General features: G+C 34.3%; 1 protein-coding gene across 2 annotated transcripts in view; it reads left to right on the forward strand.

The window, feature by feature from the left end:
* The window catches only part of Eip63E (cyclin dependent kinase Eip63E), a 375,533-nt gene that overhangs the window by 194,676 nt on the left and 154,615 nt on the right, over positions 1-26,242 (forward strand). For both annotated transcript variants that reach the window (XM_065355991.1, XM_065355993.1), the window contains exon 3: positions 19,399-19,578. In XM_065355991.1, coding sequence (XP_065212063.1) covers positions 19,399-19,578 — 180 coding nt within the window. The remainder of the gene's footprint in view (positions 1-19,398; positions 19,579-26,242) is intronic.

Consider the following 26,242-nt stretch of genomic DNA (forward strand, 5'->3'; position numbering starts at 1 on the left):
GTTGAGAAGACGAGATGGGGGGGGGGGTGTCGCGAATCGCGATTTATTTAAATAAAAATAATATTTCAATAGTTGAATATATTTGGTTCCTTGTACTAAAGCAAGTTTTAATGTTAGGAGTATTTTTTAGCTTGTTATTGTTGGCTATTTATACTTACATATCCTTTTTATCTAAATTGATAAAATTATTGTTTTGATTATTCCACTGTAAATATTCAAGAGATCAACATCTCGAATTATAATTATTGAATTAATAATGAATTTTATTTCAGATTTGCTAATTATACAATTTTTGGGTCTCGTTAATATACCAGTTTTGACTTTAACCTTCGCTGAACAAATATTTCTGCCACTGCTAATGTGAAGCTGATCACACCTAATCTCCATTTTCCCCTCAAAACGTCATCTTCTATTAATACAGGTTCTCCCACAGTTGGTACATGACAAACAGCGCTTCTTTGTTAGGTGAACTACCAGTCATGAACCACTTTTTTACAATTAATCACCAAAACATCATTTATGACCCAATTTTGAATTTTTTTTTTTTTTAATAATCCTTGAAGCTTCCTCTTTTATTTCAAGGTGTTCAGTTTTGAAAAAAAAGTAATTTTAATTTCCCTAATTCCTATTTGAAATAAGGTCTAAAAAAGGCAGTTTTTGAAGAAGTACCAATTAAGGATCATGCAAATATGAGCAAAACCGTTTAATTTTTTTTCACTCTGAGACCATTTTATACCCTGAGAACCACATTAGAAAATGTTTGTCATCAAAGTTCACAAATATTGAAGTTAAAAAACTACCAGTTGTGGACTGGTCCGCAAATTGGTACCTGACAGCCCTTTTGAGATTAAAAAATTCATAGAAAAAAAAAGAGAAAAAATTAGCTACCAATATTGCGGATCAAACCAATTGTGAACCAAAACTGAATTTCCCAGTAAGCATGCTGTGACATTAATATCACAGTGATGTCATTTTGTGATGTGTATCCGTACAACAATGACCATGCTAATTTCGATGTGAATGTCGACCCATCCACATCCGTCACTTTTGGATGCCACATGTCAATGTGATTTGCGACCCTGTGTCGAGCTAATTGTTGATGTAATTGTCGACTGATGTTGATCTGCATTCGTGTCGACAATTGGCTCAACGCAAGGTCGAAATTCACATCGACATGTGGCATCCAAAAGTGACGGATGTGGATGGATCGACATTCTCATCAAAATTCATGTCGACCTTCTGCGTCGTAACATTATGAAATTTGAGTTTAAAAATTGAAAATTTTTTTCCAAAAATTATTTCCTCTGATGTGGCTATTGCTCATGCTGAAAACAGCATCGACATAAAGTCCAGTCCAGTTCCTAGGAAGTACAGGCGAAAAGTCTGTACAATCAAATAGATGAACAGAAATTCTTTATATCAATGATGGTGCAATACTCTATCTAAGAGTACTAAACTAATCCATTTTTCATGTCAACATGTCGATGTTAATGTTGATGTGAAGTTCGACATCAACAAATGAAGAGTGATATTCCAAAACTCGCTTTGTCCATTTTTATCAAAGTTGGGTTTTCAGTGGTACCTGGTAGATGAAGTATTGACTCACATTCCTACATCATCAACCTACCAAAATGAGGTGTTAAACTCACCTAAATAGCCAATTCACTAAAAATTTTAAAAAAAATAATGTTCCAAAACGCGCTTTGTCCATTTTTGTTGAACTTTTTTTCAGCAGTATTTAGTGGATGAAATGTATACCTACACTCCTACATCATAAATCCACCCAAATAAAGTGCTAAACTCGCCTAAAAAGCCAATTTACCCGTTTAAAGGGAAACTGTTTTTCCTCTCTCCTGAAAAGTTGTGAAAATGGACAACGCGAGTTTTGGAATATCACTCTTCAAATACATCCACAATACCAACATCATATCATCTACAACTCCAAACTGTGGAAAAGTGCATAATTTCATCAATGCCCTAAAAAATTTGTTTTCCTCATTGAACAAGATCATATCTTTAAATGTTTACTAAACTTTCAAACACTAAAACAGAAATTTTAATTGTGAAAAATTGGTCGACATAGTTGTAGATGTAAAATTCGATTCGAGCATCGAATTTTACATCTACATGTCAAGATGGCACACAGTGGGATGTGAAAATATTTAGGAGGAAAAAAATTGAAATTTGGGGTATAGGGGTTTTTTAATGTGCTGAACACGATTTTGAAGGTATTTTCACTCAAAACCCCAAAGGAGGGGTAGGGGGAGGGGGTAAAAACTCAAAATTTTGAAAATTTTCATGTGGGGTGTCTAAATGTAGGTTTTTTGATGCGCTGAACACGATTTCAAAGATATTTTCACTCAAAACCACAAAGAAGTGGCAGGGGGAGGAAGTAAAAACTCGAAATGTTGAAAATTTGTGGATGTCTGTATTATCTAGTCAAATTAGCTCATACGAGAACTCAACTTGGAATAAATTGGGGGAAAATTTTTTTTTGCACAAAAATCCTTACTTAGAATGATAGTCCTAAATGACATGCTAGAACCCACTCTAAATCCGCGTGGAGCTTCTCCTCCCAGACCCACATTTTCTGCCGCCTAGCACAGTTTATCGCGATTTTCTAGCGAGGAGTTGATTTTACGTTGAAAATAGCTTTATTTTTGTGTTCTATGTCAAATTTCCGATCTAGTGATATATTAACTGTCCTTCTACCCCCAAGGGGGCGCTTGAGTTGATATTAGCATGGTAGATGGGTACCATTGAGAAACTTCCTACTAAAGGATTATACATAACATACTGAAAAATTTTCAAAATTGGTTGAAATAGGGCTCAGAAAAGTGTTATTGAAATTTCAGAAAAGGAGGGGTTCCTCAAAAAGGAGAGAGGATGTGGACCTGCAATTTTTTACGTGGAAGTTTCTCAATGGTACCATACCCATCTTCCATGCTAATATCAACTCGAACACGTTCGGGGACCATTTCACACCTCTTAGGCGCCTATAGCCTTTATGTGTTTTTCAGGAAACCTCCCTTATTTGAATGGTTCTAGCCCCACCCCCTTGAGAGTAGAAGGACAGTTGATATATCACTAGATCGGAAACTTGACATTGAATACAAAAATAAAGCTATTTTCGGTGTAAAATCAACTCCTTGCGAGAAGATTGCGAAAAACTGTGCTAAGCGGCACAAATGTGGGTCGGGGGGGGGGGAGAAGCTACACGCCGATTTAGGGTGGGTTTTAGTATGTCATTTAGGACACCATCCTGAGGATTTTGTCGTAAAAAAAATTTTCCCCAAATTTATTCCAGGTGAAATCCCTATTTGACTGAATTAGTACCTATGTACAATAACAAGACTATTTTGTTTGATCGACTACTGAACTTTTTTTTTTGAATTACACTTGTTTTAGGTGGCCTTCTGGCCTACAATGTGTCAAATGTTTTTTTCTCATGCATATATTTCGCGCATTTGGTCAAAATTAGTAGACATAAATCCGCCCATATGCGCAGCGAGCATGTGCTCATAACATCACTGGTCATATTTTTACCCACCAAACCCTTATTTCCAAGAAATTGATGATTTGTAGCAATAATACATCAGTTTTGGTTGTATTTTTCCTGTTTTTGCCCAAGGTGGCGAGTTGTGGCAAAAACTGATAAAAGCATGTAAAAGCACACATTTCAGTGGTACTTTTCATGAAAAAAGTTTTTTAAGGAACATCAAGGATTTTTTTATAATTCGAAGTTTATGTTGAATTTACACAGTAAAATGTACTGACTTTAATTAAAGATTACTCGGCCTATGGAACATCGAAACTAAAAAACAAGCATATTTTTGAAATCTACGTTAAAAATGCTACAAGAAAGCTGCAACAGTATCAACATCAACGCACATGTCACGAAAATTCACGCATGTTCAAACAAGTGCATCTTGTCATGAAACCAGGTGCTTCTATTCAACACACTGCCATAGCAACATAACATGCGTTCATACTGCCAGCACAAGTGAAAGCAAATCATTCGAGGGTTATAGTACACGTTGGGATTGAGTTTTGGTCATATTAGTGCAGTTCGTTTTTTTCGATTTCTTGATTTTTTTCCTCCTAAATATTTGCACATCCCACTGTGTGGCATGTCAAGGTATCAGAAATAATGAGAAAATTTTGAAACTTATCATTTACCTGGCTATTGTACGGACAGAAGATTCCTACTAAACAATTAATTGATCGCTTTTCCATCATTATGTTGGAAAAAAACGTAGTCGATGTAAATGTCGACGTCGACAATTGTTGTGCGGGTATAGGACATTGCAAAGTAATATTCCTGTGACATTTTTGCAACATTGCTTTGGAATGGAAAAAGAAATATATGGCCAGAATGTTTGAAAAATATAACTTTGATGATATCGCATAGACATCACTAAAAGATATTACAGTGACATTTCTGCCTCAAACTATACCATTTTTACTTCTCGCTGATACAGTATGTTGACAATTAGTATATAAGGAAGAGACTGGGTAGCTATTCCTCAAATTTCGGTAAGCGTGATAAGCCAGTTATGATGGTTAAGTTCCGCAAATAACGTGCGGTATTTTTTTTTACTATCACCGTACTATCACGCGTAACGTTGTACATTAACTGATGAGTAGCCACAAGTTTTCGGAATAATGGAATGGGCACTACTCGCACCGTCATAAACTATTTTCATATTTTTAAATTGAACTGACATTTTTAATCCGTATTTTGTATTTTCATCATTTGCTAATACTTTAGGTGCCATAGCAAAATTACATTTTAATCAAAATAGTTGAAAAATCGCAATTAAAACAAAATGAAGCAATAAAGAAACTTCATTTACCTACATCTCCAAGACTGCAACCATTAGTCTTTTAGCCTTTTTTTAGCTTAACTTTGGAGTTAACGTAAGTAAGTTACCGACATGTTACCGATCCGTAACTGTGGTAACTGCGTTAGTTAACCGTTTTGAAACTCTCATAACTCGCTTATCACGCATACCGAAATTTCAGGAATAGCTACCCTGGTCTCATGCGAATTTACCCTCATTAATGATGGGTGCTGGAGACTTTGCCGAAATGTGGCTGAGTCAACAGCCTCAAATCTCAACTCCAAACTTCAGGAGTTGAGAGAAGAGAATATTTTTGCAGAAAATACATTATATTATTTTATTACATCACTCAATTTGCTGAACTAAAAGGTACCCTATCACTTTATGATTTACATTTTTTTTTTCAAATATTTCAGTGTAATATTTATGTGACATTGCAAAAATGTCCCTACACTGGTGTGAGTGATGTCTTGGTGACCATTTTGCTGGGTACATTTTATATCACCAGTAAGTCACAGAGACATCACAATGCAATATTACATATCTCCTCAGTGATATTGCATGATGTTATAGTGACCTTGCAATGCTTAGGGTTCACAATTTGAATGTTTATTCACTGGAACATGAAAATATATGTGGTATGCAACATAAATACATAAGACTTGGCGTATAATCATCAATTTTGAAAACATCATTCTACCAAAAAGTGCCTAACATAAACCTAAAATCTGCAGAAAAAAGTAGTTCTTGGTACTTAGTTTCACACATAGAAACCAAATGTTCAATACTGTTTGGATCAATGTAATTGAATTAATTAAAAACCCTTGCACAAATTTAACAAAAATTTTTGCTGTAAAAATTTTTACTTTCTGATTACAAACACGCGGAGCATACTGATAACACCCAACATCCAAACACCATGCATTTCTAGGTTGGCTGCACTCAAGGCTACACAATGCCGCAGTTGGCACTCCTATCTGAAAAGTTGCAAACCAGCCAGGACGTTGCAAAAAAAAGATCCATAATTGGTACCCTGGTCCATAACTGGTAGTTTACCTTATAGAATAATTCTAAGTAATCTTTATACCAAATAGACCAAAATGATTGTAATACCTTTTTACATGAATTCCAAAATGTTGGATAATTTCAGATTTCATATTAACAACACCCATTTGTTGTCGACTTAAATGTGACTTTGATTACAAATGAAATGAGGTGGAGTGATGACATCTTTGGGATCACCAGAAACATACTATGTGAGCGACCTTGAGTTTAATACATTTTCAATTTCTTTTAATGTTGTTCTCAAGTTTTCAAAATTAATCATGCCAGAAACTGATTTTTTTATACCTTAAGACAAGGTGGGGGGGGGGGTTCAAAAACCTAATTCAAACTACCCAGTTTCTATCATAATCTGATAAAAATCAATTTTTTTTTCATGAGAAATTGGTCACATTCAAAAGATTTCAGTGACTAAAATAGGTCACTTTGCCATCAGTTCGGATTCTGAAAATATTCTAGACTTTTTAGGGATAGGGAGGGGGGGGGGCAAAAATATCTTGTATCAAAAAAATGTTGCTCACTATCTCCTCTTGTCTCATACCAAAAAAACACTTTTTATTCTTTCTAAACTGGCTACACTGCCCCTCCAGCGCACTTTCTGCCAAAATTGAAAAATATTGTCGTTTTTTTTGGCAAAATATTCTAAAAATGGTTACTTTTTCACCAAAAACTGCCTATTATTTCAACTTTATTTCGAAAAAGTGACACTTTATTGCCAATAATTGCCAGAAGTCCTGCTTTTTCCATTTTTTTTTTTTTTTAAATTGTTGCTAAAGTAAAGTTTCTTTTTTTGTCAAATATGGACACCAAATCACACCAAATTCAAGTTTGTAGGTGTTCGCTGAATTTCATTTTGACCCTATATTACACCAAATGTAGATCCCCTCCCCTCCCCTTTAACTAGAAAATCCACTTATAGTCTCAAAAATGACTTGAAATCATTAATTAACGAATAGAGGTATGTATAACTTTTCATCAGAAATGAGCGAAATACTAGATTAGAAATATTTTTTCAAAATCGAGGAGTGAATTTCAGCAGGCACTTGAATGAAAAATATTTATGTTTGGTTCATATGTACTTCATTTTTCACCTATTAAGTACATAATTCTTCATTCGTGACAGAAATATGTGGAATCGAGGTCTGCAAACTGGTGGTATGTAGGTAATAAATAATAATGACTCACTACGATTCTAATCTGAAATTGGAAATAACCATTTTAGAGTGTCGTTCCGAAGCCTTTCGCAAGCTGACAATTTTTTACATGATTTTCAAACTCTGGAAGAGGTTCATTTTGTTTCCTTCCAATGCAATAGGGAGTTCCTGGAAAAAGTTGAAAACTTGCTGGAAGCTCCAAAATGGATCAAAATGGTTGTTTTGGAGTTTCGTTTGAAGAAAAGAATATGATAACTAGGCCAACAGCTATAAAAATTCGACGTAATACTTATTGCAGTTTTTTTTTGGGATTTTTTGAAATTTAAAAATCTTGCTATAAACCTAAAAATTAATTTTAAAGCTTGAAATTCGTAATCGTTCGATCTAGCTTGGTTTAAATTCAAATCAGAATGATCTCCCCATCAGAAATATTGGATCTTTAGCACCTCTTTTCTCTCAACTAAATAACAACGGCCCACAATGTGGCTCCAAATACATATGACTTCGTTTGATATCTGATACTCCGAGCAAGGTAAAATTTCATAATAATTATATTTATAGCCTACTTACTCCATTTTGCTAAAGCATGAGCAAAATATGTATTACTGGTAAGGTACACACCACACATGCAGAAGTGACTCGAGAAGTGAAACCATAAACCAACCACATTACGGAGTTGGTACTCGAATGGAATATATATAAAGGCACAATTATAATTATGGTCGTTATACACGATGCTTGTTAGAAAAAGACAGTAGCTGGTTGGAGGATCTAGGGATGGAGGTTAGTTATATGCGTATGAGGAGGAGAAAAGGTGAGCCTTGTGTACAATGCGGTATAAATTGTGCCTGTTGTTTAGAGTATATACGAGCTTAAAGCTCATATTATCAGTCGGCTGTAACTTCGCCATTTATCATTAAAGTCTACAAGACGAGGACTACGTATAAGGTATGTTCTAAGGGTGGTTTGGTTCAAGTTTTTTTTTTCAGCTCGTAATACTTTTTACCACTTTTGATAATTACAAAACATTTAAGGTTTTTAAAAGCCACGTTAATTATCAAATAATAAGATAGGGTGGTTGATTTATAATTATCGTTGTAATGGCGCCTTCGTGGTACATTAAAGATACTCGCGAAATTAAATACCCTTCAAAGGTCGCATACACGGTGGATGTTTTTTTTCTTCGCATTCTCTTCATTATTATTTTTCTTTCATATTTTCGTCGTCATCGTCGTCGTTTTCGTCGTTGAAGTTTGTAACGTTAAGATTTCCTTCTTTCAGGGTTTTTTATTTTCGGCTGCGACAAAAAAAAAACGTTAAATTAATTTTTTAAACCGGAGAATTTTTTTTCATTTTAGCAAAAAACTTCTTATAATATTTTTTCATTACGACGGTATCGTTTCTTTTCGTCTGTGCGTTTGTGTGAATGCAAAATAAAGTTACGTTTGAGGCTATATACGTTGGAGGGAAGGAGGCTGGGAGGCTGAGAGGATGACGATAGCGTATACATTCAACGGATTAAAAACTTTTAAAAGCCAGGAATTATTTGCTAATATTTGGCGGCATGGCACGGTACACGAAATGGAAATTACTCTGGAAATTAAAAAATAATACACGATGGTTTTTTTTTCCTTTACGGGTTTTCAAGTTTGTTGTTTTTTGTCGCCTTAAGTTAGGCTCGACGATAGAAAATTTTTTCTGACTTGATGACATTCCGGTGGAAAATTTCTTTGACGCAGTGACAAACATCTTGAGGCTGGTGAGTAGGTAACTGTATATTCGTGTTTGTAATACGATGATGGTTTTTTTTCTTTTTGGTGACTTTGTTTCTGTTCCATTTTCTTTAAAATGCTGATTTTTTCCCTTCAGCTTAGCGAAATTTTAAAACAACCACTTGTGAACTTTTTTGGAACCTTCAGGAAGTTTTCAATTCCCATCGTAATAATGTTCTGTAATGAGTCCAGAGACGAAATTAGGAGGGAGGGGTGGAAGATGGACCATCCCCTTCAAAGTTACCAAACTTGGAAAAAGTTGGAAAAGCCTGTATCTAATCTGCCAATTTAAAAAATTTTAGACTTGATAAAAAAAAACTATTCTGCCAACTTGAGGTATGTCCAGATTGATGACAGATGAAGCATTTGACAATAGCATCATTATAGAATACTCTGTATTCATCTTCATCACGTTTAATGAGCTCAGAGGAAGGTAATATGGTTGCATCTTCTGCAGGAATGTACACAAACAAAATTATGTTCTGATAAGATATCTGTAAGATCCTCCTCTTGTGACAGTCTCAAAAACTTCATTTTGGAAGAAGGAGTAATTCCATGTGAAATTATTATTTTGGTTATCTCATCATGGGGCGCATGTGGTAGTACATTAGATATGATTATTTTTTTGTCATTTCTTTCTTGCCTATACAATCTGGCTTTTATGGGCTTACTATCAATTTCAATTTCACCACCATTTGATAAAAATTTTCTGCAATTTCCTTACTTCTAATATATGTACTAGTGGTCTGCACGGGCCTGTCCGAAAGCCCGCGGGCCGAGCCCGATAAAAGTTGGGTCGGGTCGCGTCAGGCCGGGCTTGTCGGGCTTTCTTGGGTTCAGGTTTCAGTACGTAACTGGTACTCAACGCATGCGCCGTGAGTACTCGTAAATAAAGAAGTGTAGCACCATGTTCAAGTCACAACAATGCCTATTGTTGGGAAAACTCACCATGTTCACGTCACAACAATGCCTATTGTTGGGAAAACTATCTCGTCGCGTCACGCCATTGTTGCAATGAAATTTATTGGAAGTGTTGAAAAATTTTAGTCAGGTCAGGCTCGGGCCCGGCTCGGGCCTGTCAGGCTTGTTTCGGGGTTTCGGGTCGGGTCAGGCTACCCGACCCGTACAGACCACTAATATGTACATAGTAAAGCCCAGAATGATGTTGTTAGTGATGTAGTTATAACAGCTATCACATCGCTTAAAAGCGATACCTACCTGTTAGTAATTGGTATTGCAAAATGAAACCAAACCTGTTAGTTATGATCGGTTTTTATAAAACGATTATTTCAGTATCGCTTACGCATCTGCAATGAAATCCTTACCTGTTGTATGAATATATGAATGGTTGCGCACACTTATATGAGCACGGGGGTGTGTGTGAGAGTCAGTATCTAAAAGCAATGGTGATACCAACAGTTTTACTAATGACATCGCTTCAAATAAACTTGTTAGAAAACGATGTGAATAATACGCTGATAAGAAAAACTTGCTACTAACAGTACCTATTGTTAACAAGTAACAACTTTAAAGTGATGTCATTGTAACAACTAATGACATCATTCCGGGCTTTAGTAGGTACTTACATACATACATACCAGAGCTCAAATCAGTAAGAGTATAGGATAGATAATTAGATACTCGTTACTGGGTCAGGCAAAACTGGTACCGAGTACTATCCTGTATCTGCTTTAACCAAGTACTATACCGTACTTATATTTGCTTCAATTTTTGCTGACAGGATACTATCTGGTAACCAAGTAGTTCCAATTATTGTCAAGTAGCTAGTGTATTACATCATGTATTTGAATGGGTGCTGGTGGTACAATGCATCTTACTTCATTATGTCAAGTTGACTGAAATGCAATGAGTTATAGCTGAAGGCGAGTACAGAGTGTTTCATTTTGTCAAAGGCTAACCCAGTACAGGATACTACTGGTACTGGGTTTGTCTTCATCAAACAGGTAACAGGTACTACTCGGTATCTGCTTCAACCAATTACAATTACGAGTATACCCGGATGCTACTCTGTACTGGTTCTAGCTCTGATACATATACCATTGTTTGATATCTTTGCACAATGAAGAATGTTATTACATATTACTCTGATCATTTTTCTGGCATAGTACTGGATTGGGACTCCATCAATGAATGGGAAAGTAATTGCTTGGCCAGTGGATGGGAAGGTGTAATTTTTTAAGGCTGCAGAAGTGCAGAGTATGAAATATCTGGTCTGTACTCAGTACCAGTTGTCTTGAATAAACTGATATCAGATGAACTAGCTCAGCTAAGCTGAGACTGGCCTGGTTTTAAAGTTGAAAATAAATCACCTGTCGTTTTATCTGCACAGGAAAGTATCAAGAGATAACAAACAACAGAAAGGCAATTGTAAAAGGCACTAAAGTAGGGATAATTACTTTCAAGATCGCGAGCAACAGACGAACATATCGAAACACGTTGGTCACAGAACTGTTTTTTGGTACTATTTTTAGAAATTTCTTCAGAAAGCACGAAAGTCTAAAAAAATAAAAATTGGTGTCATTATCAAAACTGTTGTTTTTAATTTTTATTCAATTTTCTTTGTTACATATCTACTTCTTAAATCATAAATTTTCAAGAGCTTTTTTCCTCGCTTTACTTGGGTTACTTCTCTCTTTTTTTTCCGGCTTACATTTTATAGAAAACTACATCCTTCAAATCTGAAAAATTCTTGCTTGCATTTTTTTTCGGAATTGGAATTCTAAAAAACTATCATTCAGTTTCTAAAATTTTGAAACGAAAAAAATCAAACTCCTCACATAAAAAAAAGCTCTTTCACCTATCAAAATACAAACTTTTTGAAAGGTTTTGCCCTCAGTTCATTCGAGCCTGTTTGCTTTTTTTTGATGTTGGAATTTCTATTTAAAAAAAAACCCATCATCCAAATTCAAGAATGTTGAAACCAAAAACATCAAACTCCTCACTTAAAAAAACATTGCATTTTCACTTTTCAAAATAAGGATTTTTCGAAAACTTTTGCCCTCAGTTCATTCAAGCCTGTTTGCTTTTCTTATTCGAAGTTGGGATTTCTAAAAAACCATCATTCAAATTCTAAAATTTTAAAAACCAAAAAAATCAAACTCCTCACATAAAAAAAAATTGTCTTTACGATAATCAAAATTCGAATGTTCGAAAGCTTTTTCCCTTAGTTCGTTTAAGCCAGTTTTCTTTTATTTTTTGAAGCTGGAATTTCTAAAAAAATCTTCATTCAAATTCTAAACTTTTTAAACCAAAAAATCAAACTCCTCACATGAAAAACATTACTTTTTCATCTATCAAAATACAAATTTTCGAGAGCTTTTGCCCTTAGTTCATTCAGACCTTTTTGCTTTTTTTTCAAACTTGGAATTTTAAAAATCACATTCAAGTTATAAAATTCTGAAACCAAAAAAATCAAACTCTTCACATAAAAACGTTGTGTTTTCACGTACCAAAGTACGAATTTTCGAAAGCTTTTGTCCTCGCCACGCTAGAGCTAATTTGTACCTTTTACGAAATAAAAAAATTCCATGTTCGAGGTTCTGAAAATTGAACAAAGAAAAGAAAATTTTTTATAAGCCATGATAGGCTATTAGAAGACCTACCTATACCTATAAGTAATGTCAACTGGCAGAATTGTTTTCTCATGTTTCCTTTTATTCGGCAAAATTGGTATTTTTTTCTCATAGTAGTCGGAAAATTTTCGGTTGCACACCCTTCCCCCATCCCTGCCAAACAAAACCTTTAGTTTTGCCCCTATACTATGTGAAGCCTGTATAGGTATATCAATAGATGTAACTTTTGTACTGCCAAAGTTGAAAAATTATGAAATTTTTGTAACGTTACCTAGAAAGAAAAAGGCTTTCGAGAAATACGATATTTTAAATTACCAAAGAAGCATTTTGCAACGCGAATGAAAACTAAAAAGAGACGATGAAAAGCAAAGGTTATAATTTAGCGATGCTTACGTATCACGTTATCGTCGTGTTTACAAAATTTATCCTACGTTTCTTTTCTATTCTTTGTGTGAAACAAACCGCGAAATTGATGCCATAGAATGAAATTTTTCTAATATTTTTTCCTCGTGATGTAATTGACAATGTATCAATATAGGTGGGTTATTGTTTGATGAATGTGGGAGTTCGTACGTGTTTCATTTCAAGTATACGTCTCTAACAGTAAATTACGTCAAATGTATGCGAACCAATTGATTTAATATTAATTCGGGCCTAATTTTTTTTTTAATCCGGTGTGGTTATTCCATTAAATGGAAAGTTTACGTCATTCAAATAAAAAAAAAATTAAAAAGTTGATCGACAATATTTGCTTTTCTGACAAGCACATTTTTTTGATGGATTTGACGAAAAAAAATTGCGTCAAAAAGGTCGCAAACGATGAAGAGTTTATTGTTATTCGAAGGTACGGTAAATTTAACCGGGATGGATGCGAAATCGATACTCGATAAACGATCGTGTGTGCTGGAAGAAGAGGTGAAGGGTAGGTGTACCTACATGAATTTTATACTCGTACGTTGAGTTGAACAGGTACTTGAAAATACCAATGGGTTTGTACATGTACATATATGGGTATGAGATTAGTTAAGTTTGGGTTTTATGACCAGCGAATATTTTCTATTACGAATTTTTTGCCTTTCGAGTTTATTTCTGAAGGTATTTACGTCCAAAAAATTATAATTTTTTCTCGATTATAAAATTTCAGAATAATATTTTGAATCGGGGAAAAATATCGAAGAAATCTAGCAGGTATAAATCTACATAAATCTTGCACATGCCTATTTTGCCTTTAAGTAGGTATAAAATATACCTATTTACATAGATTGGCACTTGACTCTTTATTTTTCCCTTAGGTTCCTCTTTTTATAAATTTTAATTCTCAATCTACTTTCTTTCTCTCTTTATCGCCCGAAAACTAATTCTTTGCTAATTCTTGAAAAATCTCAAATGGAAAATTCATACAACGGTGTTTTTTTCCCTATTAATGTTTGTTGTTAATTTATATAATTTCTGGATCGTTTTATTTCAATTTTTTCGTTCGAAGAATTTCAGCGTCTGTGCCCTTCTTATTCTGTTACTCGTTTGTAAAAAAATTTAAATTAGTTTTGAAATTCAAACGAAGCAGAATAACGCTAGAACGATTAAACATTCATTTTTTATGCCCTGCAGGCTCTTTTTCACTTCGTACCTCTACCTACTCATTTTCACGTGCTTTCGTTTGACATTAAAATAATTCAATAGTGAAACTACGAGAGAAATTTTACAAAAATGCTGAGTCCTTGCCAAAAATTTAAACGAGAAGTGCCATTTTGAAATTTTACACGATGCTGGTGTCTGTTTTGCTGTAAATGGAGACTTGATGGATTACTTATTCGATAACTTGCAGGAGAAAAATAGATGTGAAAACATTCTCAAAATTTATGATAAAAAATCAAATTAAAATTAGACAACTGTTTTAAAATCAGAAAAAATCAAAAAAATAAATCTCGAAGTAAAAATTTGCAAAAATTTGACCTTTTAGGTGTCTTAAGAACTGAACACCCTGCTTTTTAACCAGCATGCTCGACAAATTCGGGCATTAAAACCTAATTTAAAAACCTCTTCAGCGTTAAAAAAAAGTAGTTCTATACTCCTCCTCAGTAAAAATGCAGCGAATTGTTAATTGCTTCCTTTTTATTTACGATATTTTTCTTATCCTTACGTATAAAACTAGAAAAAACAACGCGACAAAAGCAGCTTTAAACTGCATCCTTTGCCAAACTCCTCTCAAAGCTAATCAATTTGCTATCAAATTGCAATCAGCATTTCTTTTTTAACAACTTTGTATACACAGAGCACCACAGCTCCGCGATATCGTCGTTATAAACGGGTAATTAGTTTTCCAACGACTCGAAAGCCCGACGTTTTTCTTTATTTCCCCAGTTACAGAGGGAGAAAAAAAACACAAAGTTACTCGTACATCTACTCGAGTGTAGAGGTATCTCTATCGACATCTATGCCAAAAAATACCTGGGAGTATCAAAGGAGTCAGAATAAACGTAGTAAATTTCACTCCATCATTACCACCAGCATCTAGGTAACTTTTATATAACGATGCATAATGTAAATTCAAACCATACTACCCTGCTTTCCAGCTAACATCATTTATTGTACAATAATTATACTCTAGCAAAAGTAAACGTAGGTGGGTATTTATTACACTTTGCTCGATTAAAAAAGCTTTTTATAACGTTGTTAATCGAATTAAAAACCACTTTATCGTTACTAAACACACATGTCATCGTTGTGTAAACACTCCGACAATTAAAAAGAGTTTTCATTTTTTAGCAAACATCGAAATTGATGAGAAGAGAAAAAGTCAACCTTTTTCCCCGCATGAAAACCTATACAGTTGTGTTGACGCACATTTCATATACATGCATATTGTATCATAATTATGTGCTGAATGAAAAAGATTTTCTGGAATTTCATATTAGCTCATTAAGTACCAGCTCTGATACAAAGTACACAATATTAAGAGTACCATAATTATCTTATGTGTATTAAAATTGATAATTTCACTTCGTAACTGATCAGAATTTAATCCCTGGATCGGTTTAATTATAATTTAAACCTAAAAGTAGTAAACATACAATTTCCCCCTATATACATATGAACGAACGATTAATGAGAAAATAAAAACAGCCAGGTATCTATACAGTATACACTGTTCGAGCTTTAGAAGTTCTCATCATCATCATAATTGGACATCGTATATTGGTAGTAGATAGGAATAGGACTAGATACAGCAGGATGTATAATATCGAACCGATTATACGTATACCTACATAATATATCGCAATGTAGGCTAATACGTGCAGAATACATGGGTTAGGTAGGTAGGTCTAGGTACCTATCTCATAAAGTTACACGTTTGTATAAAAGTAGCGTGCGTTCAAAATGTCACCATTATTGTTATAATTGTCAGTAGGTATCGGTAGGTAGGTGGGTACACAATTGTGAAAACAGACAATAGGCTATATTTTGATCATGTGTTAATTTGACTATAAATGTTTAACGAGTTCATTAATCGCGATAGAAGTCTCATGTTTTTTTTTGAAATGTGCGCATACAATTACCAATACAAATTGTATAAAATAGGTAGGAGTACAAAGGTGAATGCGTGAACATATATTTACCCAACTATGTACTTCTAAAACGAATAAATGTTTAATTTTTCTCATTATTCGGTCATGATACTGAATTAGTTACAGGGTGGCCAGAAATATCGGGTACCCCTAAGAAAGTTTTTCATTAAAAATATAAGTTGGCAACGTGAAATAGATGCATATGATTGGTGGAATGTTATCTCTCCAGTCCAACAACCAATCATGTGTTATCATTATTATCATTCACTGTGACCAACCGAAGTATTTAGTTAGAAAATTTTTTTAGGGGTACCCGATATTTCTGGCCACCCTGTACAAGGGAAAAAAGTATTATGGTTCTCACAAAAGAATTAAGTAACAAGAACAAACCATCTGTAAATTCTAAATCACTAAACAAACATTTATTCTAAAAATAACCAAAAAAATTTCTTTTTAATTACTAAAAAAAATCTCATTGAAAATAATTATGAAAAAGTTCCAAACTGAATCATCATTGAACAAATTATTCTAAATCATCACCAAAAAGTTCACTTAAAATCATCACAAAATAATTCATTTGTTATACTTAACTCGAAAAAAAATCATTCGATTCAACACTAAAAAATTTCAAAAATTGAAATTCTAAATAAAAAATTTATTGAAAAGATTTACAAAAAAATTTCATTTACCAATTTACAGAGATCCCACAGCAAACTAAAATACCTTTCAACAACGATACATTTCAAAAAAAATAAATAAATAAACACACATCATTCCTAAACAACATTCTCGAGGGCACAGTAAAATCACAAATGACTCTTGAGTGCTGGAAATGATTTATGAATTCAAACAAAGAAAGTAAAATTTTGTTGAAATCTGAAATGCCGGAAAATGTGAACATTATTTTTTTCTCACTAAAAATAAACAAAAAGCTCAAAACATTAAAATGAATATAAGTATACAAGTAGTAGGAATATACCAATTCTATGAGAGGAGTAGTAGTCCACTTAGTCCATGATCAATGGGCCAGTAGTCCGGCTTCCTGCACTGAGCGCATGTGAGACTTGCATCAAGCCAGTAAATCATGCAGTTTCTGCATGTGAAGTGTTCACACAGATTCGTTTCCCATACTTCCAGCTCCTGGTTTTCTTCTAGGAAGATTTGGCACTGCTTTACCTCTATTTTAGGGAACACTGCCCCTTCAGGCCACACTCCCCTATGGTAAAGATGGTCTTCACGTCCCACTCGCCTGAGGGCATCACCATTCGGATTTGGCAGAAAGTGGGGAAGCACATTTATTATAGCTTCAACCTCTGATTCATCAGTTGATTTGTCACTTGATTCGGATTTGTTGCTTGATTCGGATTTGTTGCTGGATTCATCACTGGATTCGTCCATGTTGATATCCAGATCATCATCATCATCATCATCATCATCACTGATAACACCCCCATTGATGATGGGTACATTACCAACTGGTATCATATCATCGTCATCAAAATCAATCACAATTACTTCAGGCACATCATCATAATCATCATCATAAGAGTCAATCACAATACTTCTAGCCTATCAAATTTCTCAGAGTACATCTAGATTTAAAAAAAAAAAAAATGTTAGAAATGTGGTGATCATTGTTGAAATTTGAGTTGATTATTGTGTCAGAAATTCAATTCTGTACAAAAAAGTTTTTCAACTCATTTTTGATATTTTCAATTCATTTTTATTTTTCAAATTGATGTATCTCGCATAATTTTGATTATAGCAAAAACATACAAAAAACCTTTTTTTGTAGAAAATTGATTTTGCTACGCAACGATAATCTCATTTTAAAAAATATCTTCAAAATTGAAATATTTGCAAATGTTTTAGTTTTCAACAAAAATCAAATTCACTACATTTATCTCACATAATTTTAATGTTATCAAAATATGCATGGGATCTATTTTGTCGAGCATTAAACTTCCAACACAATGATATCCTCATTTTAAAGAATATCTTCAAAATTGAACAAATATTTGAAACAATCAAAAATTGAAATTAATTTTCTCTTTTCAAGTACATAGATCTCCGATCAATTTTGAATTCATCATGAAATAAATATTCACAAATTGGTGCATATTCACAGTAGAAATAAAAATTCACAGCACTATACAATATTAATATAAGCACTATAAAAATTTACCTTGAAAAATATAATTTTGATTAAGAAATATATCTCTACAGCAAATAAATCTCAATAGCAGCTCGAATCTTGAAAATGTGATTATCTGATCAATATTAAAGCAGCTAGGTAAAGGATGAACCAAAACTAAGGAGTCCAATAATTGGAAAAGAAAAAACTCTCTCCTTATTTTTAATGCTTTTTATTGCAAAGATCTTTTCAAAAAGTACAACTTTTCATCATCAGGCAAGAGCACATTTCAGCTTCCTAGGTCATTCCCACCCCATTTAAGGTGGAATTAAGGTGGAAAACCCCTCATTTTACCCCTATTTTCGGTTTTTTCCTCCTTAAAAGAAGTGGGGATGACCTAGGAAGCTGAAATTTGGATATGTTGATCACAATGGGAGTACTGACCAATGATATGATTTTGGACCATTTTCATTCATTTGGGACCATATTATGGCCCTCCAAAAAAATGACCTTACCGTAATTTTCGAATTTGACCCTCCCCCACCCTAGGGGTCGACTTTAGGTCCCAAAGTAATCTCATTCCCCAAGTTTGACTTAATTTGATCGATTAGAACAGGTTTCAAGGCCCAAAGTCATGAAATTGAAATCACATCACTTTGAGGGGTCGTAGCACCCCCCTTGGGGCTAGGGAGTTGGTTGATAGCTCATTTGATAGGTATTTGAGGAGAGATTAAATAATCAGTGCTCATTTTACTCAAAAGTAATTTTTTGACAATAAACGGATTTTGGGGGGCTTTGATCCACTGTGGGGGGATTAGCTCTAGGGGTAGGGGCGGGGGCTTTTAGTATGTTGTTCACTACACCATCCTAGACAATATTCGCAAAAAAAACTTTGATCCCAATTATGTCCGGGTTCACCCATTTTTTCCCGCTATTTGACTGAGCTATTAGTGCAGGAAGCCAGTCTGGTCAGTATCTCTGTGATGCTTTATGGCGAAATGTGTGCAGCGAAACAAGCAGTCCCCTTATTTTTCTGCTTTCATCAAACCTAATCTTTTCTAGAAGAAAATGATTGGATCTGATCAGATTAAAGTTTTGATTAGCTGAAATTCTATCAGATCCGATATTTCCTTAATCAAATTTTCATACGACCAGATCTAATCAGAAACCAAATTAGATATGTGATCTTTTGAAACCCTCCAGGAAAAACCGTTTTCTGAGAAATATGAAAAAAATATTAATCCTAGTTTGTCTTTGTTCTGTTATGTTACAGCTTTATCAAAAAATGATTCCGAGAATCATCAAAGTATCAATATTATCGTTGACCAATGTGATAAACCGACGAACCGATTTGACAAAAGACTGCCATTTAACGGCTATTCAGACGAATACCTAGATCGATTAGAAACCAATGGAAATGTCCTCAATGATGAACATATCGACCGTTATTCAGGTAAGCAAAGTATATCATCACGTTTTGGCTACCCCTAGTTACCAACAACAAAAGTACAAATATTTTTCCAAACTAGATACAGATAGGTTTAGGTACCGACTTGGGTACATATTTATCTAATTCATCGGATGACGAGCTCTGCAACTTGAATGCAACTTTTGAGTCGAGAAGTATGTACTTTATGTATCGTACCTGCTACAGAAATGAAACGTTATTGGCAGTTTTGTAATCCACGAGTTAAAGTTTTCGCTATTCTAGCGACTAAAACTTGGAATGGAAGTAATTACTGGTGTTTTGAAAGGTTTACCTGCCTGTTTTGAAAAGGTAAATAGGGAAAGTCATTTTTGTATACGTCTCAACTTTCTGTGTGAAATGAAAGCTTACGTATTTGCCAACGTCATCGTGAAAATACGAATTGCTAGTGTCGATTGTATAAATTATTTGGTTGGAAGAGCGATGTGATGGAAAAGCAGTATAAGGGAATTTGTGCAACCGTACATTTCATTCAACTTTATGGAAAACTGATTCAAACATACGAAATTTGATTGTTGATTTGAGCAAGCTAGAAGCTAAAGTTGAGTATCCTGAAAAGCTGTAGCCCGGCAGTATGATTCGGAAATAATTTTCATCATTGGCTCAAATTTCTAATGTTCGAGTTCATTTTTCAGTTTTGTTTGGCTAGATTTTGATTCAAGATTAACCTGCCCTTTAAAACATCGCAGCATTTGGAAAATTTTTAATCACACTCTTTGTCATGAAAATAACTCACAACTGTACGAGTTTCATTCAATCCAAAGTTTCGTTTTTCTCGACTTACAAGGGAGGTGCCCCAGGTGACATGCACCGATTTTAATGATTCTTGCACCATTGGATAGAGGACATCGAACATAGTCAACCACAAAATTTTCAGCTGCTGAAGTTGATATTTCGATTTTTCAGAGCAATTTTTCGATTTTCACATAGCAATAATTGTGAAAATAGAAAAATCGCCCTGGAGGACTCAAATATCAACTTCAGCAGCTGAAAATTTCACCGTGGGCTAGTCTCATCATATGTATTGAAATGCCCAAATATTATGGGAGGTTTCGGTATGCGACCTCCGCCAACTATTTTTGGCCAATTTTTCCAAATTGCAATGTGAAAATCAAAAAACCGCCCTGGAGGGCTCAAATATCAACTTCAGCAGCTGAAAATTCCACCGTGGGCTAGTCTTATCATAAGTATTGAAATGCCCAAATAATATGGGAGGTTTCGGTATGCGACCTCCGCCGACTATTTTTGGCCAATTTTTCCAAATTGCAATGTGAAAATCATAAAATTGCCCTTGAGGGCTCAAATATCAACTTCAGCACCTGAAAATTTCACCGTGGGCTAGTCTTATCATAAGTATTGAAATGCCCAAATATTATGGGAGGTTTCGGTATGCGACCTCCGCCGACTATTTTTGGCCAATTTTTTAAAATTGCAATGTGAAAATCAAAAAACCGCCCTGGAGGGCTCAAATATCAACTTCAGCAGCTGAAAATTTCACCGTGGGCTAGTCTTATCATAAGTATTGAAATGCCCAAATATTATGGGAGGTTTCGGTATGCGACCTCCGCCGACTATTTTTGGCCAATTTTTTAAAATTGCAATGTGAAAATCAAAAAACCGCCCTGGAGGGCTCAAATATCAACTTCAGCAGCTGAAAATTTCACCGTGGGCTAGTCTCATCATATGTATTGAAATGCCCAAATAATATGGGAGGTTTCGGTATGCGACCTCCGCCGACTATTTTTGGCCAATTTTTCCAAATTGCAATGTGAAAATCATAAAATTGCCCTGGAGGGCTCAGAAATGCCCAAATAATATGGGAGGTTTCGGTATGCGACCTCCGCCGACTATTTTTGGCCAATTTTTTAAAATTGCAATGTGAAAATCAAAAAATCGCCCTTGAGGGCTCAAATATTAACTTCAGCAGCTGAAAATTCCACCGTGGGCTAGTCTTATCATAAGTATTGAAATGCCCAAATAATATGGGAGGTTTCGGTATGCGACCTCCGCCGACTATTTTTGGCCAATTTTTTAAAATTGCAATGTGAAAATCAAAAAATCGCCCTTGAGGGCTCAAATATTAACTTCAGCAGCTGAAAATTCCACCGTGGGCTAGTCTTATCATAAGTATTGAAATGCCCAAATAATATGGGAGGTTTCGGTATGCGACCTCCGCCGACTATTTTTGGCCAATTTTTTAAAATTGCAATGTGAAAATCAAAAAATCGCCCTTGAGGGCTCAAATATTAACTTCAGCAGCTGAAAATTTCACCGTGGGCTAGTCTTATCATAAGTATTGAAATGCCCAAATAATATGGGAGGTTTCGGTATGCGACCTCCGCCGACTATTTTTGGCCAATTTTTTAAAATTGCAATGTGAAAATCAAAAAATCGACCTTGAGGGCTCAAATATTAACTTCAGCAGCTGAAAATTCCACCGTGGGCTAGTCTTATCATAAGTATTGAAATGCCCAAATAATATGGGAGGTTTCGGTATGCGACCTCCGCCGACTATTTTTGGCCAATTTTTCCAAATTGCAATGTGAAAATCAAAAAACCGCCCTGGAGGGCTCAAATATTAACTTCAGCAGCTGAAAATTTCACCGTGGGCTAGTCTTATCATAAGTATTGAAATGCCCAAATAATATGGGAGGTTTCAGTATGCGACCTCCGCCGACTATTTTTGTCCAATTTTTCAAAATTGCAATGTGAAAATCATAAAATTGCCCTGGAGGGCTCAAATATCAACTTCAGCAGCTGAAAATTTCACCGTGGGCTAGTCTCATCATAAGTATTGAAATGCCCAAATAATATTGCAGGTTTTGGTATGCGACCTCCGCCGACTATTTTTGGCCAATTTTTCAAAATTGCAATGTGAAAATCAAAAAATCGCCCTTGAGGGCTCAAATATCAACTTCAGCAGCTGAAAATTTCACCGTGGGCTAGTTTTATCATAAGTATTGTAATGCCCAAATAATATGGGAGGTTTCGGTATGCGACCTCCGCCGACTATTTTTGGCCAACTTTTCCAAATTACTATGTGAAAATCGAAAAATTGCTCTGAAAAATCGAAATATCAACTTCAGCAGCTGAAAATTTTGTGGTAGACTATGTTCGATGTCCTCTATCCAATGGTGCAAAAATCATTTAAATCGGTGCATGTCACCTGGGGCACCTCCCTTGTTAGTCGCGTAATTCAAATGTCGTGCTCTTACCAGAGCAATAAAGGAAGGTATAACGAAGACACGCGACGAAGCAGCACACGCTTAATATTATTTATACGACTTGGAAAAATAAAATCTCCGAGTACGAGTAACTTTTTGCATTTAGTCGAGTCGAAGAATTACTTTACTTCGTCGAGTTGAATTTTTCTCAAAGACTTGAGCATTAATTCTGATTAAAATCTTGTTATCCAAGTTTATGACGTCGTGTATCGTCAAAGACCGGAGAAAAATGTTTGTTTTTTGGGGGGTGGGGCGAATTTTTCAAGTGTGCAGTTCTCAAAAAAGGTTGAATTTTGGAATAATATTGATTATTGAATTTAAAAAAAAAAATAATCGAAGGAGAAAAATAGACCTTTTTGACGCACATTTTTCAGTAGGTAAATAAAATACACCAGTCTTGCAAAAATATCCCTCATAATATTCGATTTCTCATTACGCAAATGTCAAAATATTCATTTCATCTAAACCAACGAACTCGATAATATGTTCGAGTTCATCCTCACCCTCGTCTAAAAATCCCACTCATGTAATTTTTCATTTCCTTCACGTTTTTCAGTCACGTATTTTGATTACGTACCTTAATAATGAACGTAAATAAATAGAAAACAAGGCGAGAGTAATTTTTACCCAAGGACAAGGAGTATCAAGACGAATTACACCGCCTACGTACCATACTTACGGAAACACCTTACGAAAATATGTTGCTAAAAGACAGCCAGGCAAGCAGGCAAAAAAAGACGAGAATGTGAACAGATTTGCCAACTTTTATGTACTCGTGTAGTCTCCAGTCTCGTAAACGTAGGATAAACCTTATGTCTTATAAGTAAGAAACGAACTTGTGTATAAGTTGATTACCAATACATACTCGTAGACTTATAGATACCTACACGATGTGCAAAGGTAATGAAGGATGACATGACTTAACGATTCTATCCATTTAGTAGTTTTACCTTTAACGAACTCCATTAGCGTGCGGCTGGGGGTCCTTATAGTATACTCTTTTACTCGTACGTATAACGTGCTAGTCTCTAAACGTAGGTACAACATAAGTAAGTCGTGATGTGGTAAATTGTTGAGAGAATTAGTTGTACAGTAAATTACTCGTGCGTTGTATATTCTACCCACACAGAGATACGGTATAGAACGTGTATACAGGGTGTCCCTTCGAACTTCTGCCACACTTGAGGATCTCGTTGTCAAACTAACGTTAATGAGCTGTTTAGAATAAAAATGTCGTATAAGTTGCCTATCATGGCTGTTTAAAGGGGAATGTTTTTTATTTCATTTTCGAGAAGATAATGTTTCAAACTGGATTTTATTTTAGTTCGAGTTTTAATTTGTTGTCACCACAACATTAAAATGAGTTGATAATTTTTTAATTCGAATGTTGATGCTTACTTTGAGTTTAATTAGTTTCAAGATGAATTTTTTCAACCTAGATACTTAATAATTAATTTAAATCTAATAAAAAATGATATAAAATTGTACCAATGAAAATGAAAATAATTTGTTGAGGGGTTTGGGAAAAATAGGGTTATAAAAAATGGTTCCTTTTTGAGATTTTTCCGTCTTCTTTTTCGGTTTTTGATTTCATTTTTGGGGATTACAAAATTTCGTTTTTAGTTTTGTTTTTGGGCTAACACAATTTTGTTTTCAGGGGGGGGGGGGTGTTTCGTTTTAGTATTTTGGATTTTTTTTCTTCAATTTTGTACCAATCATGGTTGTGAAAACGAAATTATTTTAGTTTTTTGTTCTTGCCATTAAGTTTTTTGGTTTTTGTTTTCAAGGTTTTCGGTTTCTATATCCATCGTTTTCGTTTTAGTTTTTCTACAATTTAATTTCAGGTGTTTTTTTTTAAATTTTTTTCCTACAATTTTCGTAGCTCTGCTTTGAATGTGAAAGTATAGGAAATTGCTAGTTTCACGATCGTTCGCATGCAAAAACGAAAACGATGCTAAACTGAAACTAAAAGAAAAAAAATCAATTTTGGTGTTTATTTTTGCATTTGTTTTTTGAGCTTTCGTTTTCGTTTCTTAGTTTGTTTTTTTTGAATGGGGGGGGGGGGGTCATTTTCCGATTTTAATGTCTGTTTTTGTTTTCATTTTTCCAAAATGTTGTTCCAAACGTTATTTTTCCATTTTTATAATATTTTTTTTTGGGAGGGGTAGGGGTTAGTTTTGTGTGTTTTTTTCCTATTTTTAGAGGGAGAGGTTTGGGGAAATTATAGAAAAATAATTCGAATCATGGATCAAGAATCACTGTACGTAAAAAGTGATTCGAATCACGAATTTTTCCATTGCTTCAATTTTGTATTCGTGAATTACCTATGATTTTCATGATATGCCTATTTCTTCCTTCTTTTTCAATATTTTTTGGCAAATCCCATCATCCGAATTTGAAAATGACCAAAAAAATGATGAAATGTTAATAAAATTGAAGAAAATATCCCGAAAATTGCATAAAATACCTTTAAAATGTATTTAATGGGCATTATAAACAATAAAAACCTACAAATTATTGAAATATCTCAAAATTGGTCAAATTGATCAAATATTATCTAAATGGCATGAAATTTGGTAAAAATTACATTACCTAAATATCATGAAAACTGTAAAATGAACATAGAAATATGGCTGATGATCGCCAAAAATTAATGAAAGTTTTGCAAAATTGAAGTAAAATTGGCAATAAGTAATTGAATATTACTTTAAAGTGGATAAAGTATCTCAAAATTTTAAAAAAAGAAAGGAAAAATTTAAATAATAATGTCGTCTAATGGAGAAAAAAGGAGCAAAAAAATGATATGTGATTCATGATTTTTAAGTTTCGAATCACAAATCAGAGGTAAAAAAAAAAGATTCGAATCACGAATCAAATGACGACATTTATGATTCGAATCACAATTTGAATCCCTAATCTTGGTTCTACAAACGATTTGGTTTGAGTGGTTTTCTGTTTTTGATTTTAGTTCTCGTTTTTACTTTTTTTTTTAATTTTTAATTTTTCTTTCTTTTTTTTGTTTTTTTCGGTTTTGTTTATTTGGTGAGTGATTATTTATTTTATGAGATCATGTACAAAGATAACAGCAAGGAATTTGAAACACAATCAAAGGTCCTCAATTCATTTGAATTTATGTGGAATAGGTGGAACAAGTCATTTATGAATTCATAAATTATTCCAGGAAAAAATTTTCTTGGTGACATTATAACAGTGTTGCGATTTTTTTTAACGAAGAAAGTCTTGAAAAGCTCAAATATACAGAAATATGCAGGCTTTTCTCCTAAAATATGCTAAAATACATATACAATTTGGTCTGAAATTTGCAAAATATGCAAAATTATACAGTCCGACCTCGCTAAGTGGAAGCCCAAGGGAAACAGATTTTTTTCCACTTATATAGGTTTTCC

Source organism: Planococcus citri, chromosome 3 (assembly GCF_950023065.1).
Source record: "Planococcus citri chromosome 3, ihPlaCitr1.1, whole genome shotgun sequence".
Taxonomy (NCBI): Eukaryota; Metazoa; Arthropoda; class Insecta; order Hemiptera; family Pseudococcidae; genus Planococcus; species Planococcus citri.